The 20,070-nt window shown below is 43.9% G+C and overlaps 1 protein-coding gene and 1 long non-coding RNA gene across 2 annotated transcripts; both read left to right on the forward strand.

Moving 5' to 3' along the window:
• The first annotated feature begins 967 nt into the window (after positions 1-967).
• LOC110013348 lies at positions 968-5,265 on the forward strand. Its single transcript, XR_002288494.1, has 3 exons — positions 968-4,610; positions 4,692-4,834; positions 5,059-5,265. It is a non-coding gene; the product is annotated as an uncharacterized LOC110013348 (long non-coding RNA).
• A 7,569-nt stretch (positions 5,266-12,834) lies between these two features.
• Positions 12,835-19,823, forward strand: LOC110017320. Its single transcript, XM_023951032.1, has 6 exons — positions 12,835-12,958; positions 14,088-14,116; positions 14,194-15,021; positions 16,727-16,819; positions 16,902-17,180; positions 19,264-19,823. Exons 1-5 carry the CDS (start codon positions 12,835-12,837, stop codon positions 17,043-17,045), a joined length of 1,218 nt encoding a protein of 405 aa, XP_023806800.1. The 3' UTR covers positions 17,046-17,180; positions 19,264-19,823.
• Positions 19,824-20,070: the final 247 nt, after the last annotated feature.

The raw sequence follows: 20,070 nt of genomic DNA on the forward strand, positions 1-20,070 counted from the left end.
ACTGAGGCACAACTGTCCCAATCTACCAATACATCTGCCACTGCCCGCCCTTCCTTCACTCTCTCCTTTGATGAAAAAGACCATCAGATGCTCACATGTAACCACAGTGAACATGTTACCATGTGTAAATGCCGTGTGGCGGTGCACAAAAGATTCCTGCAGGCCAGAAGAAGCACCAGCCATTGATTAAATAAGCACAGCTCGTAGCTCGTCTGATGCTTCCTGCTTCTCTTAGGGCTCTTCAGCTCAGCACCATATGGCATGTGGTGGCAGAGGAACAAAAGAAAAAATGGAGGAAAAGATGATGAGTGCGGATGATAAAAGTCACGCAGGTGCAAATTTGAGCACACCAGTAGGTCACCAAGTGTTGAATCTGTTTACAGATAGTCAGGCTTATTAAATGAGGAGAGTCCAGTCTTTTTCCACAGCTATGACTTTCGCCAGCCTGTGTCTGTCTGCAAGAATCTCAAGTAAAAGTCTGTCTTTCCAAAAGTCTGGTGAAGACCCACTCCAACCATCTTTTATCTATTGTAAAGCGTTCCCAGTGGTCTTTTAGTGATGATTATGCTGTTTTTAACCAACCATCCATCTTCCTCTGCTTATCCGGGACCGGGTCGCAGAGGTAGCAGTCTAAGCAAAGATGCCCAGACTTCCCTCGCCCTGGCCACTTCCTAAAGCCCCTCTGGGGGGACCCCAAGCCGTTCCCAGGCCAGCCGAGAGACGTAGTCTCTCCAGCGTGTCCTTCCCCAGGGTCTCCTCCCAGTGGGACATGCCCAGAACATCTCCCCAAGGGAGGCGTCCAGGAGGCATCCGGACTAGAACTTCAACTTTAACTGGCTCCTTTCGATGTGGAGGAGAAGGGGTTCTACTCCGAGCTCCCCGCGGGTGACCAAGCTTCTCACCCTATCTCTAAGGGAGCGCCCAGCCACCGTACGGAGGAAGCTCATTTCAGCCGCTTGTATTATATGCTTGTTTTAAACCAATTTTTTTTTTTAAAAAGTCATTTTATAGGACAGTTTCTGCAAAGCGGCAATAATTGAATATAAATTCACCTCTGAGTTGTGTCATAGGCACAGAGCAACTTCACCTCCCTTCCCTCCCCATTACGGATGGCTCTCTGTTTACATGTTAACTTACAGCCCCTCACAGCTTCAACCTAACATTAGCAGTGCAGCAAAAATGGCGAGAAATATAGGAGCTAAATGGATCTACAAGTAGCAGGGAGCTTGTGGCCCACCCAGCGTATTTTCTACATATCAAATACACTCTTTTTCTCCCTGCTTTTTTCTGTCTGCTCCTGATTTACTACAATGTCAATAAAGAAACACTCAGAAATGCAATCTTGAGCTTAATTTTCTTTATGTATGTCTGCCATCATCAGAAAATGTCACAAGAACATTGTAAAATGCCGAAAACATGGTTTTCATCAGAGTGGGTCTTTAATATCCCTTCTGGAAAAAAAAAAAAAATCAGAAAACTTTTAATCTCTCTGTGAATCTCAAACAAGACACTTTAGAGGAGAAACGGCTGGCTCCAACTATGCAGTGTTCTGTTTGGTTCACCTGCACACTCTTAGCATAGCTACAGACATCAGGACACAGTTTTCTACCTCAGAAAAAAATACATATTTCCTGCTTCAGGATAAAAAAAGCCACCAGAGGTTGAGATACACTTTTGGAGTTAAAATGACACTTTCATTCAGTGAAATCGAAGTTTGTTTCATGTGAATAGAGAAAAGTCGACACATAGAAACAATTAATATTGCTTAAAATCTTGGAATGGATACTGAAACAACTGACTAAGCAGCATGACTTTAGCTTTGATTTAGTAAAAAAAAAATTTCGGCGCAGCCTTGCAGAGATGTGTAACTGCAGCTGAAAAGAGCGAGCACAAAAGCCGCAGCAAGGCAAGATTTACGGTACACATCCGCTTCATTTAGTTTTTTTTTCTTGTATTTAGTCGTTCTTTTGATTTATTCACTTCTGCGATCCTGATTGTTAAAATGAGATTATCAGCAGGGTTCAATGGAGAAGCTTATGCATATTAATTAGGAATTGACGACAGTTTTAGAGATTTCCTCACCAGAGTTTAAAGTCAAAATAGGCTCAAACAGTGCCTGCAGTTTCATTCTTTTAATTACAAGAAGGTCGTTTAAAAAGCTTCCTTTTATAAGCAGAAGTGAATGGTGATAGTTCGTGTTTGGGCCATTGACAGTATAAAAGAACTGGAAAAAGTGACTCCTCCCCTCTAGCGTTCCAATCAGGAAGTACCCGCTGGTTCCAATAGGTGAAAATTCCATAGACTAGAATTGACTTTATTTCGTTGGAGGGAAAGGTAAGGAATTTCTTATGGGTGACATCTAGGAATGCCACAGTAGTTGCCCACAGTTTTTTCTATTGAACTGAATCGTGGGGAAAGTAAATCGTTGCATCCCTACTGAATACCAGTATATGTTGACTGTGTCAAATATGTGTATCGATTTATTATTTATTGTTTTATTACATTACACCAGGTTTAGTAAAAAGCTGAAAGTTTTTCTTTATTAATTGCTTATTCGCAAATTAAAAAAAAGATTTATTTTTCTGAATTTTTGTTTTTCCCTGTTGTTTTTTTGTTATACCCATGCCATATATCATACCAAAACAAAATTGTGATGCAAAATCAAGATTGGAACCGAATCGTGAATAAAAAGCATGGTTGCATCCCTACTCACACTCACTTGGTCTAGTTTTCACATATAGTCAATGATTTGGCCACAGAAGGCGTGATTCATGAGCACAGCTGTCATGTATGTTTTTCCAACACAACTTTATGTGGTTCACTTGATCATTCCTACCCTCCTCGTAACTCATATAAATGTAACTGTCATCTTTGTGCTCATGTCGCACACAAGGGTGATCTAAAAAAAAAAAACGGCATCATCCATCAAACACGTCCATCCAAAGGAATGTTTGTGGAAACCACCTTTTTCTTTTTTTCTCTCTGTTCACCAATTTGATATAAAAACAAACAAACATGATACCTTATACAGTTTTTTAAACCTCATTTTGCTCTTGTCAATTTCTCTTTTTCTTTTTGTGCAAAAGTTCTGTTTTACTGTAAATACAGGATAATTGGAAAGGTTGTGTAAAAAGGTTATGATATGTGAATCACTTAGTCCCACAAATTCTTAGAATCTGCGTGTTATAAGCTGAATATAAGAGAGAAACAACATTTCTGTTGTTTTTACTGGTTCTTTATTTTTCTATTCTTGCCTTAACCCTTTCAGCATCTCTCCTAGTTTGTCTTGTCATTGTTTTAGGCCATAACTTGTCTTGAGTGTGTAAATACAAACCTCACCGAATCTCAAAGGAAACTGAAAACTCTGCTGACGTGCGAGTGACTTTTCCAGCAGACTTTGAATAAATTGTTCCCAGCACACTCTCACCCTTATAAGATCTGAACAGTAAAACGGGATGAGATCCACACAAAAATGGAAATATGTACGTATCTAAAGAAAAAAACTGTTGTAGAAAATGATTTTTTTCCCTTGATTCAGATCTTAAGAAACTCGATAAAAACAGGGTTTTGTGTTCTTTTTGGACTAAAAAGTTGCAGATCTTTTAGCTTGTTAATGTGTTTAATTGTCAACCATGATGGAGGAATCACAGATGTTTTCCTTGTCTCTTCTTCAGTGTGGTTAACATAGTTGTACTAAAAGGGTTAAGTGTCATTTAAAGACTGTACTGTGATAAGAGTTTGTTGTAAAGAAAAAAAAATCTTTGGTTAATAAACATTTAATTTTATTATTATTATTTTATTCCTGGTATTTGTAACAGAAAATGTTGGAAGGCAGGTTGTCTCAATATAATAAAGGAAGCCCATTGAGATGACTATTGTTGTAAACAGTGGGCTTTATAAATAAAATTGAATTGAATTGAATTGAACATAAGGTAAACATGAAGTTGACCTGATTTCATCTCATTTGAAAGCAACACTTCTAAGCCTCAACAAAGAATACCTGCCAAACATACAGTCCAGGAAAAAAGTCTTTCGTTTCCACTTTTATCAGTGCTGCCATTTTTGAATTCCACCAGGATGAGTGTGAAAGTCTAAATGGCAGCTGAGATGAGAAGATCCTTCCAATGGTTTAATGGAGTTCTGTTGTTGCAATAACGCGGTCCGGTGCTGCAAAGATTTGAGAGAAAGACAAAGTTTTACTACAAATTGCCACAACAAATCGAATATGTAAGATATAAAAGAAGAAAAGTATAACAGTTCACCTATCTTAACTTTTGTCAAAAGTTTTGTTATTCCAGTTTTAAGTAACAACAATCAATGGAACTGTCACCTACTGCTGCATTCGCAGCACCGGTAACCGACATCCGCTTAAAGGAGTTGAACATCAACATCGTTGACAGTTCGGACAGGATCAACCAGGAACACGAACTGACCCAGTCACGGAGCCTCCTCTAGCCAGCTAGACTTTGAACGCTACAACCACCCTTTGGCAGTCCACGCAGCCGGTTCACACCATCACCTACACCCAGGTTTAACCAACCATGGATGTCGGCTCAGAATACGACTACACCCAGGCCACTCGTTAACAAGACGAGAAAGCAATGAGAAAGGTGAAAGAGGCCAACGGTCATTGTTGAGAGGAACACTTGGGCTGCAAACAAGTTGCACTAAGCTCTGGTTTTGTTTTGCAGCAACTCCAGTCACCGAAGTCCTCATGGTGGATGACACCGTTGTATATGGTTCGGAGGAGATCTACCCTGAATCCAATCTGAACTGCCAGCTTTGAACGCAACAACCATCATCCAGCAGACTTCGCAGCTGCTCTACAACATCGGTAGCTCACTGTTATCACCTGAGGATGCATGCTTGGTTTACAGCTGCTTCATGGCCTCTGCCAAACACAGCTAGAAAGCAACTAGAAAGCGAGAGCAAGTGGTGTTTTTATTTAGTTTTTTTGGGGGGGGTTTGCACCTACAGGTGGACTTCATAAGCCCCAGTGGCGTCAGTATTCGCAATCTATTCTCACTTTCACGGCACTTTTCCTATGTTTTTTCTCAGGCAGACTTCGAAAGCTTCTGACGACCTATGTCCTGATCCCCATCGTTGTAGTGGGTCTCGCAATTTGCCTAGCTCTCTGGATCTGGAGCATGTAAGGGAGTACAAGGAGATGCGCTCCTGGTTGTACCTTTCTGAAATCTTCATTTTTTTACATTTTATCTTGTCCTCTGGAAATTAATTTGTTTTCCAAAATGTGTTTTCTTTACATTTCAGTTTGTTTTCAGGAAATAACTTTTGTTTTCAAATGTGTTTTCATTTTTGTTTTTTGCGTTTAGGTTTCTGAAATTTGTTTCTGTTTTTTAAAATTGTAAAATTTTATTTTAACATTTGTTTTGCTTTTTTAACTGTCATTGTGATCTTTAAATGTTTTTGTATTGAGTGATATGTTGATGTGCTTTCCACTTCAGGGGTACCATGGGCAACAGACCTGTGGAAATCTCTTAATCATAAATGCTGAACCGAGTAGCTTCAAGGAGAAACACTTTAATGAAAAGCAGTCAATTGACCCACTGTTAGTCAGTCGAAAAACATGTGTTTTCCCTCTGCCATGCTGATGGCTGGCATTCATGGTTCTAAACTCTCTGTATGTCCCTGAAAGATTTCCCTTGTCTGGGTTGAGGCCTCACCCAAAGGTGCTTTCCACCTTTGGGTGGAACCCAATCCACCTTTGGGTGGAAAGCACCTGGTACCTTGAAAATATCCATAGTTGAAAAGAGGTTGGCAACAACTCATCTCCTGCAGGCCAGAAAAATACATTCAGCATCTTTACATGAGTGATCACACATAAAATGTCACAACTGGAAATTGTTTTTTTTCCGTCAACTCTAATCTAACTTTAAATCTAATGTTTTGCTGCTCTGATAGATTTATTTGGAACAGCAAAGAGGTAATAGGAGTGTGGCATCACTTCAGCAGCCACCAGCAGGCCAGTCAGTCACTTTCAAATCAGCCTTTATAATCACCAAATTAAAATGCTAAAAGCATAAGGTCACAAAAGCAACAACTGAAAGTGGTTTACAGGTTTTAAGTTAAGTGATTTGAATTTAAATTTAATAGAAGAAAGACAGGTCCAGGGAAGTTAAAGCAAATAATGCAAATAAAAAGTCAAGTAAATATGCACATATAGAAAGTAAAGTCAATTTACTTGACTTGTACTGTTGTAATTACATGCTCATGTAGACGCAACAATAACAGGGAGGATTAAGCAGCTTTGATGCCATATTAACATTCTCTTAATCAATGCATACAATTAAGGATTGAAGCCAAGAAAGTCACAGGTTGCATAATTGATAGCACTTACCTCTCGTTTCCGAGTATCCTTCCGGGTTCCAGCGTCTGGGTCCCTCTGAAATCCCGCGTGAGCATGACAGAACGAACTGGCCATACTCCGGACCCAGCTGACCCGGAAGGACTCCGCCACGCCATTTCTATCCAAGGGAATCTCCTAAGTCGCCAAGCTGACGCCCTCACTCAAATGTCCGCGGCTCAGCAAGAACTCTTCCGCCGTCTCGACAGTATTACTCAAACTCTCACAGACTTAACCGGACAACCTTCAAATTCCGCTGCCTCAGCTCAAGCGGCTATTTCCGTCAACAACCCGACTTCCGCTGCCGCCATGAGCCCCGAAAAATTCCGCCTCCAGCCGGAACCATTCAGCGGCGATGTTGCAGCCTGCGGAGGATTCCTCCTACAATGTCGGCTCATTTTTCAGCAGGCCCCCAGATTCTATCAGTCGGATCACAGCAGAATTTCTCTAATAGTGAACTCCCTCCGTAACAAAGCGCTCCAGTGGGCCCAGGCTTTTTTGGCTTCTAATCCCATATCCCATCTGCCGTTTGAACGCTTTATCGGAGAATTTCGTCTTGTGTTCGATCAGCCCCGTAAACAGGAGGAAGCCACCCGACGGTTGCTGAGTTTAAAACAAGGCCATCGCTCGGTAAGTGAACATCTGATCGATTTTCGTATTTTAGCGGTGGAGGCCGGCTGGCCTGACCCCGCCCTCAAGGGCATATTCTATCAATCCTTGAGCGAAAAAATTAAGGATCATTTATGTTCACAGCCCGAAGCTGATACCTTTGAAGAGCTTGTCTCTGCAGCCCTCCGATCTGACGTCCGGCTGCGTGAACGTCATGCTGAACGAAGCCATAAGCCACCTGTTTTTCCTCAGAACCATGGAGCTCTAAGTCAGGCGTTTCCATTACCCGTACACGAGTCTCCAGCGCATGTTTTTGACGAGCCCATGCAAGTAGGGCATTCAAAGCTAACAGCTGAGGAACGGCAGAAACGTCGTGAAGAAGGCCTGTGTTTCTATTGCGGCCATCCCGGTCATCTGGTTTCTCAATGTAGTAAACGTTTAAACTCCAGAACCCCTCGTTAGATGACAGGTCACGGGGGGTCGAAATAATTCATGTCAAAGAAACTAAATTTTTGTATGTGCCTGTCAAAATCGTTCATCAAAGTCTAGTCAACGATTTTAATGCACTCATCGATTCAGGCGCTGAACATAGTCTTATCGATTCGCAACTCGTTAACCACCTCTCGTTACCTTTCGAACCCCTCGAGTCACCTATTAACGCCGCCGGGTTAGGTGGCAAACAACTTTCTCGCATCACGTCTCGTACTAAGCCGCTCCTCATTCTTACCTCTGGCAAACATAGAGAATACCACCAGTTTTTTATCACGCAGTGCCCTCAGACCCCCATCATCCTGGGTTTCTCCTGGCTACACACTCACAACCCACACATCGATTGGGCCGTCCCTCGCATCGCCAACTGGAGTACCTATTGCATGGCTAACTGCCTTCATTCCGCCATTCCCTCCACCATCTCCACTACCTCGGAGTCAAAAGAAAATATCGACCTGTCTAAAGTACCTTCCTGCTATCATGACCTCAGAACTGTATTTTGTAAATCTAAAGCCAGTGCTCTCCTCACATAATTCACTTCGACCAGACTGGATTCATCAAAGGCAGACACTCGGATGATAATGTCCGTAGACTAGTTAATATAATAGACTTTGCCACCATTAAAAACCAGGAAATGACGGTACTATCGCTGGATGCTGAAAAAGCCTTTGACAGAGTTAATTGGAAGTTCCTTATTGCTGCCCTCCAGAAGTTTGGTTTTGGAGAAGCATTCATCAATTGGATCAAAATATTATATCACAACCCCAATGCATCAGTTAGAACTAATAAACAGACTTCAAACAGGTTTTTTCTTGGAAGAGGAACCAGACAGGGCTGCCCACTCTCTCCTTCTCTTTTTGCTATATTCATTGAGCCTTTAGCTGCAGCAATAAGACAGAATGAGAGCATTATAGGAATAAAAACCAAACACAGCCATCATAAAATTAGTCTTTATGCGGATGACATATTACTGTTTTTAAGGAATTTACATTCTGTAAATGAAACAGCAATGATCATAAATGAATTCTCTTCTATATCAGACTATTCCATTAATTGGAATAAGTCTGTTTTATTACCACTCAACAGGAATATGGAACAAAGACTCACAATTCCAGTTAAAACAGGAAATATCAAATATCTGGGTATCTACTTTTCCCCCAAACTATCAGAACTGGTGCAGCTAAACCACACCCCATTACTGAAAAGCATACAGGACGATCTAACACGCTGGACCAACCTGCCTTTGTCCCTTATGGGCAAGGTAGCCACGGTTAAAATGAAAATCTTACCCAAGGTTAATTATCTCTTCTCAATGATTCCCACACAACCGCCATTAAAATGGTTCAAAACATTAGACTCATCCATATCAAGCTTTCTATGGAACAACAAACCTGCAAGAATTAGTCTAAAAACTTTAAAATCTGCAAAAAACTGTGGAGGATTAGAATTACCTAACTTCCACAAATACTTTCTTGCAAATAGATTACAATACATCTTAAAATGGTTACAAAATAATCCAGAAACCAACTCATGGTTAGACTTGGAACAGGCGTTATGTGGAAATATCAACCTGTCACAGCTACCATTTATTAGCCAAACAGTTAAAAAACAGGATTGTTTCAAAAGCATTAATATAAATGCCACCTTAACAGCCTGGTGGGAATTTCTCAAAATATCAAAATCATCAAGTCAACCGTGCAAAATGACACCCATCTGGAACAACCCGGACATCCTTATTAACAAAAAAATGATTCACTTCCCAGCTTGGCAAGCAGGGGGCATAAAACAACTAGAGCACGTAATTATTGATAGAAGATTCATAACCCCCCAGGAACTTCAAGACAAACATGGAATAAATAACTTCTTGGAATATCAGCAACTTAAATCAAGTATTACTAAAAAGTATAAAATTAAAGACGACGATTTAAAGCTACCAGATGTAGTTACCACTCTGATTAATTTTTCAATGAATAGAACTCTCTCCAAAATATACAAACTTTTATGTAATTTAGATAACAATATTGCCCTTCCAACAAAAAAATGGGATGCAGATTTGAGCATCAGCACAGATGAAAGCTTCTGGTCAGAACTTTGTCTAAACACCTTTAAACTGACAAAAAGTCCAAATCTGCAGCTAATCCATCTCAAAACTCTTCACAGAATTTACTACACTGGACAGAGGATGTTCAAGATGGGTCTCAGTAACTCAGACATTTGCGAGCACTGTGATAATAATCTACCCGACAGCTACATGCACGCACTGTGGTTCTGCACTCCTGTCCAGGCTCTCTGGCAGCAGGTATGTGCCGATTTATCAGTCTGGCTTAAGGTTTCAATCACTGCCTCACCGTCACTTTGTGTGCTTGGTGACATGAGTGCCATCGATATAGAAGAAGGATTAGCATCTATCATTTTCATAACTCTTTGTATTGCCAAAAAAACTATTTTAATAAATTGGAAAAACAAGAAAAATATAAACATAAGTCAACACAGAAATCTGCTGTTTGATCATATCAGCTTGGAAAAAATGTCAGCCCAAAGCTCAAGTAACTTTGAAAGAATTCAGTCTCTCTGGTCTCCTGTGGTTGACTCCATGACTTAGGGGGTGGGGGGCTTGGTCGTCGCTGCTCCTTGCCCTTCTGCCGTGGTTTGGGGTGGGGGTCGGGGCTTCCGGTGCCTGGCGGGGGGCTCCGTTGGTCGGGGGGTCGGGTCCGGTGCCTGGGTGGGGCGGGCTGGGGCGCTGCATGGTCCTCTGGGCTTGGGTGTGGGGGTGCGTGGTGGGGGGGTGGGGTGGTGGTCTGGCTTGGCTTGGGGGGGTGGTCCCTTTGCCTGTGCTGGGGGGGGTTGGCGGGGGGCCCTGCTCGGGTGGGGGGGGCCCAGCGGCGCCGGATGGGCTGCCCATCTGCACCTGGGGCTGGGATCGGCCCTTCCCTGGCTCTGGGACGGGACGGGACAACCCTCTCGGGGCCCCCGGTCGCTCTGGGTGTCACCCGCTTCGGCTGCGGGGTCTGGGGTGGGGTGGGGTGGGGGGCTTGTCGGCCCTGTCCTGTGGGGGGGCGTTCTGGGGGGGAGGGGGGGCCCATTATTAGTATGGGTCGGGGGGGCTAGCGGGTCAGGGTCTCCGCTGAGGCAATCAGTGGTTGCCTCGGCCGGTTGGCCTCCTCGGTCCCGTCGAGGCCTGACCAGAGCTCTTCTAGGGCCGGCGTCTGGGGGTGGGGGCCTGGGCTTGCTCCGGGGGGGGGGCGACGCTTTCTGGCTCCTCTCTCTCTGTGTGGTGTGGGTGGTGCCGGGCCTGGGGTGTCGGCGCCTCCGGGGGTGGGCCCCTGGGCTGGGTGGCCCTGGCCCCTTTGCTGGGGGTGGGCTGGGGGACGGCTGTTTGACCACCGGGGGACAGTCTACCAGCTGTCCCCAACTTACCCCCTTCCTTATATAACCTCATATTAGGGTGAGGGGGTGGGGGGTCTAGCCTGCGATGCGCCTTGGGGGGGGGCTACTTGGGAGTGGCCCCCCTCCTATGGTTGCCGTATGGAGTGGGCCCCCCCTCTTTCGGTTTTATTTGCACCTTAGACATGTAGGGTCCTTGGTAGGGGGGGTGCTTGGACATCACTGCAAGCAAGCAGCAGATGTCCTCCTGGCACCCTACCCGCCAATTTTAACCGCACCTTAGACATTTAGGGCCCCTTGGTGTGGAGGGTGAGGGGACATCACTGTGAGTAATCAGGAGATGTCCCCTTAGTGCCCTACTCGCCAATTATAACTGCACCCCCCTTAGTACACACACCCCTCCCCCTTCAATATATACATTCAAACATAAACACACACACATGCACACAAACACCCTCTCAAACACCCATACACGCACACACATTTTACAAGGAAGGTGGGACCTGGGTCCATCTGTCCCCTACCCCTTCCCTGGTGGGGGGTGCGGGCCCCTTGGCGATGGCGGCCGTGTCCCTTGGGTGCCGGCTCCCTGGGCCCGGCGGTGCTCTCTCCGCGCGGTGGGGGGGTTCATATTACACCTGAGCCGGGGGTGTTCGTGTCCCTGGGGGGTGGGTCCTGGTCCTTGCCCCTGGGCGCTGGGCCCCGCCAAACTTCCAACATGGCCGAGCCTGGTCGGGCCATATTTAAAACATCCCTTGTGGGCCGCCCCTTTTTCCCCGGGGTTCCCCCCTCCTGGGCGGGGGCGGCAGGCCCCTGCCTTGCTCCTACCTGGACCAACCGTGGGCCGGGTGGGTGGCTGCCTGGAGTGCGGAGCGGGTCTCCCTTGGGGGGTCCTGGCTCGTACCTGGGGTCGGGGCGGGGGGATGCCCGGAACTCCTGGGTGGTGGTGGGGTGCTCGTCTGGGGCTGTGGGCGTCCCTCTCCGGTGGGGCCCTGCGTTGGGCTCTTCCGGCGCGGCGGGGGGCTGCTTTCCTGGCTGGGCTGGGGCGGCGCTCTCTTTCCCTCTGCGCCTCCCTGCTCTCTGGCTCTGGGGGCCTCGCGGCGGTCCGGCTGGCCCTGGCCTGGGTGGCGGTCTTGGTCGCCCGGGGGGCGGTTGTTCCCTGCCTGTTCCCGTGTGGCGTTGGGGGAATTCCGGCTGCCGCTGCTGCTGCGGCGGGGGTATGGGTGTGGGGGTGGCTGGGCGCTCCTCCTCCTTCTTTTCACATTCCACCATCCATTTTAGAAGAACATAAACACTCACCTGAGCACAGGTGTTAGCTCACCTTTGCACTAATAGTTTGCATGATTGAATGAATGAAAGATTTCACACTAGTTGGTTTAAAGGCATAGGTATGCGTTCGTGAACACTATCTGTTTTGTGTGCATGTTGACATGTGGACATTTTTGCGGCTAGCAGGTGTGTTGATAATATTTGAGTGTGTGTGAACAGGCCCCGCCCTTTTTGTACTACATTTGAACCGTACCGTAACGATAAACAACCAGTAAACCTGTCTGCTCTATGCTGCTTCATGGTCTTACCCCCCTTCCCCTCCTATTATCACCCTCCTACCCCCCCCTCTCTCTAACGTCCCTCTCTCTTCTTCCCCTCTTTCCTTTTCCGTCCGGTCCAACACCAAAGATTTTCAAACATGATTGAAATTAATAAATTTTGGCCTCAATTACAAAAGGGGTTTATTCAGACATACCTTTGGTTTGTCTGAAGATGAATAACCCCTCTTGTTAAAATAAAATATGTCCAACACAAGAGGCCCTCAGCTCTCATCTGTTTGCCTAGCTGTTGGACAGGACAAGTTAAAAAAAAAAAACAAAAAAAAAAAAGCCAGTGCTCTGCCACCCCATAGACCCTATGACTGCGCCATAGAACTGCTTAACGGCGCTCCCCTCCCTAAAGGAAAACTATACAACCTCTCCGGTCCTGAAAGAGAAGCCATGGAAACATACATTCAAAAGGCTCTTTCTCACCACCACATCCGCCCCTCAACGTCCCCGGTCGGCGCAGGGTTTTTCTTCGTAGAGAAGAAGGACAAGACCCTGAGACCCTGCATTGACTATCGTGAGTTGAACCAGATTACAGTTAAAGTCACTCCCGCTCATTGACTCTGTTTTTGATTCTGTCCAGGAGGCTAAAATATTTTCCAAACTTGATCTCCGTAATGCTTATCATCTTGTTCGCGTTCGTGAGGGCGACGAGTGGAAAACGGCCTTCAAAACTCCCCTGGGCCATTATGAATATCAGGTCATGCCGTTCGGCATCGCGAACGCCCCCGCTGTTTTCCAACGGCTTGTGAATGACGTACTTCGTGACTTCTTAAATAGGTTTGTTTTCGTCTACCTGGACGATATATTAATTTATTCGTCCAGTCTAAGCCAGCATGAACATCACGTTCGTTTAGTCTTGGAGCGATTACTTGAGAACCAATTATTCGTAAAGGCTGAAAAATGCGAATTTCATACGTCATCAGTCCCCTTTTTGGGGTATATCATCGAAGCAGGTAACATTCGACCTGACCCTGCAAAAATAGAAGCTGTCACTCAATGGGAGATCCCACAGACCCGCAAAAAGCTACAGCAATTTTTGGGCTTCGCAAACTTCTACAGAAGATTCATCCGAAACTACAGTGGCATTGCTGCCCCCCTCACTCAGCTTACTTCAATTAAAAGACCCTACGTTTGGACCCCTGCTGCCGATGTGGCTTTTAAAAAACTCAAGGAACTTTTTGTCACGGCGCCCATTCTTATACAACCTGATGTCAAGAAACCATTCATTGTCGAAGTGGACGCCTCCGATTCTGGAGTAGGGGCTGTACTATCACAACATGACGGACCCACCGGCAAGTTAAAACCTTGTGCGTATTTTTCCCGCAAATTGAGCCCAGCAGAACATATCTAGGATGTGGGCAACCGGGAGCTTCTGGCCATCAAATTAGAGTTGGAAGAGTGGCGCCACTGGCTGGAGGGGGCAGAACAACCTTTTATAGTCTGGACGGACCATAAAAACCTCGCATACTTACGCAGTGCTAAACGTTTGAATTCCCGCTGGTGTTTGTTCTTTGACCGATTTAATTTCAACATCACTTACCGACCTGGCAGTCGCAATATCAAGCCGGACGCCTTATCCAGAAAATACTCTGTTACCGAACCCACCTCGGTGTCCACCATCATCCCTACCTCCTGTTTTATAGGTAATCTCACCTGGGAGATCGAGAACATGGTCCAACAGGCCCAGGATGAGATACCTGATCACGCTACCTGTCCACCTGGAACTCTGTACGTACCTGACTCTCTTAGATCGGAAGTGTTGACGTGGGGGCACGCTTCTCGGATTGCCTGTCATGGGGGAGTTCGCAGGACCATCAACCTACTGAGACGGCGGTTTTTCTGGCCTTCTTTGGAGAAGGACGTCCGAGAATACGTGGCTGCTTGCTCAGTCTGTGCTCGTTCCAAGAACTCTACTTCGCCCCCCCTGGACATTTGTTGCCGCTGTCGACACCCAGTCGCCCTTGGTCGCACATCGCGGTGGATTTTGTCACCGGCCTGCCTCCATCCCAAGGCCACACTGTAATACTCACCGTCATTGATCGCTTTTCTAAAGCCGTCCATTTCATTCCTCTAGCACAACTTCCCTCGGCTTCCGACACTGCAGATATCAAGGTCAATCATGTGTTTCGTTACCATGGCATACCTTGTGACATCGTGTCCGACCGCGGACCCCAATTCACGTCCCAAGTGTGGAGGTCTTTCTGCTCCGCCCTTGGAGCCACGGTCAGTCTCAGTTCAGGTTACCATCCGCAGTCCAACGGGCAAGCTGAGAGGTCCAACCAAGAGTTGGAGGCAGCTCTCAGATGTTTGGTGGCACAAAACGAATCGGACTGGTCCAAGTACCTTATCTGGGTGGAATATGCTCACAACACCCACTCCTCCACCGCTACAGGCATGTCCCCCTTTGAAGCCTCCTTAGGGTTCTCACCACCTCTGTTCCCTTCTCAGGAACTCGATCTGGCGGTGCCCTCGGTCCAGCTCCATCTACGACGGTGCCAAGACGTTTGGCGTCAGGCCAGGGCAGCTCTCCTGCCCACCAGGGAGAGCAACTGCCAGATCGCTAATCGTCGCAGGGTGGTGAGTCCCGATTACCGTCCTGGGCAGAAGGTATGGCTGTCATCTCGCAACATCCCCATTCAGGCGTCGTCACGTAAGCTGGCTTCCAGATACATCGGCCCTTACGTGATTGACCGCATCATCAATCCCTCCTGCGTCCGTCTGCGCCTGCCTGCTGCTCTGAAAGTTCACCCCTCGTTCCACGTTTCTCAGATAAAGCCTGTCTGCAATAGCCCTTTGTGCTCGCCGTCCGTTTCCCCACCACCCACCCGGGTCATTGACGGCGCGCCTGCCTTTACGGTCAGTCGTGTGTTGGACGTCCGGCGCCGTGGTAGAGGCTTCCAATTTCTCGTGGACTGGTTGGGGTACGGTGACCCTACTGACCCTAGCAGCATTGTGCCTCTGATAAGAAAAGTGTTCTATCCATGTCTATAAAAGAAACATTCTCTGTAGGACAAATATGTTATTGTGTGTATCTTTTATGCTGTTACCCGTTGTTGGATGAATGGTGAAATCTTCAGTTCTTACAATAGTAAAGCTGACTCCTGACGAGTCACTGCCTCACCAGCCATCAACCTTACCGAACGTCACTGTTCCACAGCACAGAAACAGCCCACCTCAAGATCACGATGACCTTGTTGCGTTTCCATCTTCCTCCTCCTCCTGTTAGATCTGAGTGTGGTGTTTGACCGCATCTCCCACCCCATCCTTCAGAACAGACTTTCAAAACGTGCCTTTTTCTTAAAGCATTCAGTACATGACATTTAAACTACAGTTTTAACTGTTGACTTATTTGTGTTGATGTAGAAAAAATCTTTTTTCAAACTTTTGACATTCTTGACAAAAAAAATGATTTTTGATAACAAAAAACACTCAAAAGGCAAAGTTCTTATTTTTATGGTCAAAACAAGTGTTTCATTGTCACATTGTAAATTCAAAAGTCAAAACGGTCAGAATTTGAGCAAAATGCTTTATTTACACTTTTGACATCTTTTGACTGACAAAATAATTTTTAAGTTAAGAACGCACTCAAAAGTCAAAGTTCTCATTTTGAGCCCAAGAAAGTGTTATCTTTTGTTACATTGTAAGTTGAAAAGTCAAAAAAAGTCAGAATTGGACCAAGAATGATTTTTTCACACTTTTGGCACTTTTCACTCACTCAACAGGCAAAGTTCCCATTTGTAGGACAAAACAAGTGTTTCATTGTCACATTGTAAGTTGAGAAGTCAAAACGTCAGAATTTGCGCAAAAATGTTTTTTCTCCACACTTTTGGTGCTTTTGACTGACAAAATGATTTTTGAGCACCAAACGAACTCAAAGGGCAAAGTTCTCATTTGTACCTCAAAGCAAGTCTTTCATTGTCACATTGTCAGTAGTAAAGTCAAAACAGTCTGATTTTATACAAATTGTTTTTTTCACACTTTTGACACCTTTTTACTGACAAAAAGGATTTTTGAGCATTAAACACATTTAAAAGGCAATGTTCTCATTTGGAGGTCTAAACAAGTGTTTCATTGCAACATTGTAAGTTGAACAGTCAAAACAGTCAGAATTGGACCAAGAATGCTTTTTTCACACTTTTGGCACTTTTGACTGACAAATTGACTTTTGAGCACAAAATGCACTCAACAGGCAAAGTTCTCTTTCTAGGACAAAACAAGTGTTTCTGACATGGTGCCCCTGTCTGTTACCTGCCTCCTCCCCCTTCCTGCTCTGCCGTGGAAGCTACCAGCTGGTTCCACTTACCTCGTCATCATCCCTGCCTTCTTAAGGAGATCCAGGACCTTTCTTCGACGCCAGTTCGTTGTTCCTCTCACGGTGCATAGTCTGGCCTCACGTGTCTTGTATCTCACCTTGGTTTTTTGCCTAGCTAATTTGTGCCTCTCCGTTCCACTCTCAGGGATCCTCGTCACGAGTATTCCATCGGGTCGCAGCTCACCAGCCTCACTCTCCATCCTCCTTACGGATCCAGCGGAATCCACATGCTCAAGCTTCATCTGCCTCAACTCTCCAGTCAGCCGTCACGCCACATCAAGAACATTAAGAACTCTGTTACAGACTCTCCTTCAGAGAATTAAATCCTCTAGCACTTACCTCTCGTTTCCGAGTATCCTTCCGGGTTCCAGCGTCTGGGTCCCTCTGAAATCCCGCGTGACCATGACAGTTTCATTGTCACATTGTAAGTTGAAAAGTAAAAAGTCAGAATTTGAGCAAAAATGTTTTTTTCACACTTTTGGCACATTTGACTGACAAAATGATTTTTGAGCACCAAACGCACTCCAAGGGCAAAGATCTCATTTGTGTGTCAGAACAAATTTTTCATTGTCACATTGTAAGTTGAAAAGTCAAAATCGTTAGAATTTGAGCAAAAATGTTTTTTCCACACTTTTAGCACTTTTAACTGACAAAATGATTTTTGAGCATCAAAAGATCTTAAAACAAAGTTCCTTATTTGTGTGTCAGAACAAGTGTTTCATTTTCACATTGTAAATTCAAAAGTCAAAACAGTCAGAATTTGAGCAAAAATGCTTTTTATCACAATATTGGGACTTTTGACTGACAAAATGATTTTTGAGCACCAAACGCACTCAAAGGAAAAGTTCTCATTTGTATGTCCAAGCAATTGTTTCATTGTCACATTTTAAGTTGAAAAGTCAAAACGTCAAAATTTACGCAAAAATGTTTTTTCTTGACACTTTTGGCGCTTTTGATTGACTAAATGATTTTTGACAACCAAAACTAATCAAAAAGCAAAGTTTTCATTTGTATGTCAAAACAAGTGTTTCATTGTCACATTGACATGTTCCCCCTAAAATGCCAGATTTGGACCAAAATTCCTTTATTTTACCTTTTGGCACTTTTAACTGACAAAATGATTTTTGAGCATAAAAATGCTTTTTTCACACTTTTTGCACTTTTAATGGACAAAACGATCTTTGACCACACGAGGCACTTAAAAGGAAAAGTTCTCATTCGTTTGTCAGAAAAAAAGTGTTTTATTGTCCCATTGTAAGTTGAAAAGTCAAAAAAGTCAGAATTGGACCAAAAATGCTTTTTTTACACTTTGGCACTTTTGACTGACAAAATTATTTTTGAGCACAAAAGGCACTCAAAAAGTTCTCATTTGTAAGTCAGAACAAGTTTTTCATTGTCACATTGTAAGTTGAAAAGTCAAAATCATTAAAAGTTAAGCAATATTGATTTTTTCACACTTTTTGCACTTTTGATTTACAAAATGATTTTTGACCACCAAACGCAATCAAAAAACAAAGTTTTCATTTGTAGGTCAAGACAAGTGTTTCATTGTAACATTTTAAGTTAAAAAGTCAAAATTTTTTAGAATTTGAGCAAAAATGCTTTTTTTCAAACTTTTGGCGCTTTTGACTGACAAAATGTTTTTTAGGCACTAAAAAGGCAACGTTCTCATTAGTAGCTTAAAACAAGTGTTTCATAGACACATTGTCAGTTGAAAAGTCAAAATCATTAGAATTTTAGCAAATATGCTTTTTTCACACTTTTTACAGTTTTGACTGACAAAATGATCTTTGAGCATGAAACGCACTTAAAAGAGAAAGTTCTCATTTGTAGGTAAAAAAATGTGTTTCATTGTCACATTGTAAGTTGAAAACTCAAAACAGCCAGAATTGAACCGAGAATGCTTTTTCACACTTTTGACTGACAAAATTATTTTTGAGCACCAAACGCACTCAAAAGGATAAGTTCTGATTTGTGTGTCAGAAAAAGTGTTTTGATGTCACAGTATAAGTTGAAGAGTCAAAAAAGTCAGAATTTGCGCAAAAATTCCTTTTTTTACACTTTTGGCATTTTTGACTTACAAAATTATTTTTTAGCACCAAACGCACTCAAAAGTCAAAGTTCTCATTTGTAGATCAACAAGTGTGTCATTGTCACATTGTAAAATGAAAAGTAAAAAGGCAGATTTTGATCCAAATTCCTTTGTTTTACCCTTTTGGCACTTTTGAGTGATAAAATGATTTTTGACCACTTAAAAGGAAAAGTTCTCATTTGTAGGTCAAAATAAGTGTTTTATTGTCACATTATAAGTTGGAAAGTCAAAACGTCAGAATTTGTGCGAAATAAAATGTTTCCACAATTTTGGCGCTTTTGACTGTATAGAAAATGTATGTTTTCATATCTCATTTTTTATTATGTCACAGCTTAATCTTTTGTGTGAAGTGAACTCATTTTGAACTCTTAAGACTTATACTCCTGTGACATTCCTCTATGCTTTATGGTTGCAGCAGTAAACCTTCCCCCTGCAAACCCCTGTGAAGAAATAGGATTCTTTGTGCAAATCTTGGAGTTATCCAGAGAAGCAATAAATATGCCATGGACTACATTTCTACCACTTGGGTTGAACATCTTATTCTTGGGAAAGTGTTCAAATTCATGTTCTCATGTGGAGGTTGGAGTTGACCTTCATTCTGGATGCTGGTAATGGAACCTAACGTTATCCAGGAATGATTGATGGGGACTCTTTTCATCGTTGAACCGAGTGCACCCTCATATCTGGTCCGACGGCAGGGCAGAACGAATCCAGAGGCTGATACTCCAGCTATTGGCCAGAGGAAGCAGGCGGGCTATCGGCTGACGAATCAGAGCGACCAGAGGAGGAGAATCAAACACATGTTAAAAGGACTGTTTTGATAGTTTTCCATTGTTCTCGGGAATACCTACAAGTAATTTGCATGTAACTTATGCGTCTGTAGGTCTTTTAACTTGAGAATCCAGATATCTGCAACATTGTCTTTTAATCTATTTTATAATTATTGTCAGGGCAATAAACTTCGTGTATTTTTAATTCGGTTGAATCCTTGTTTGCTTTACCACTCTCGACTACTGAACACGCATGGATGGAAAGAACTGAAAAGCGTAAGATTTTTTTCCTACAACTGACAAAAGGATTTTTGACTACCGAACGAACTCAAAGGGCAAAGTTCTCATTTGTGGGTCAAAACAAGTGTTTCATGGTCACATTGTAAGTTGAAAAGTCCAAAACAGTCAGATTCTGAAAAAAAAGCCTTTTTTCTCACACTTTTGGAACTTTT

The sequence above is a fragment of the Oryzias latipes genome, chromosome 3 (assembly GCF_002234675.1).
Source record: "Oryzias latipes chromosome 3, ASM223467v1".
Taxonomy (NCBI): domain Eukaryota; kingdom Metazoa; phylum Chordata; class Actinopteri; order Beloniformes; family Adrianichthyidae; genus Oryzias; species Oryzias latipes.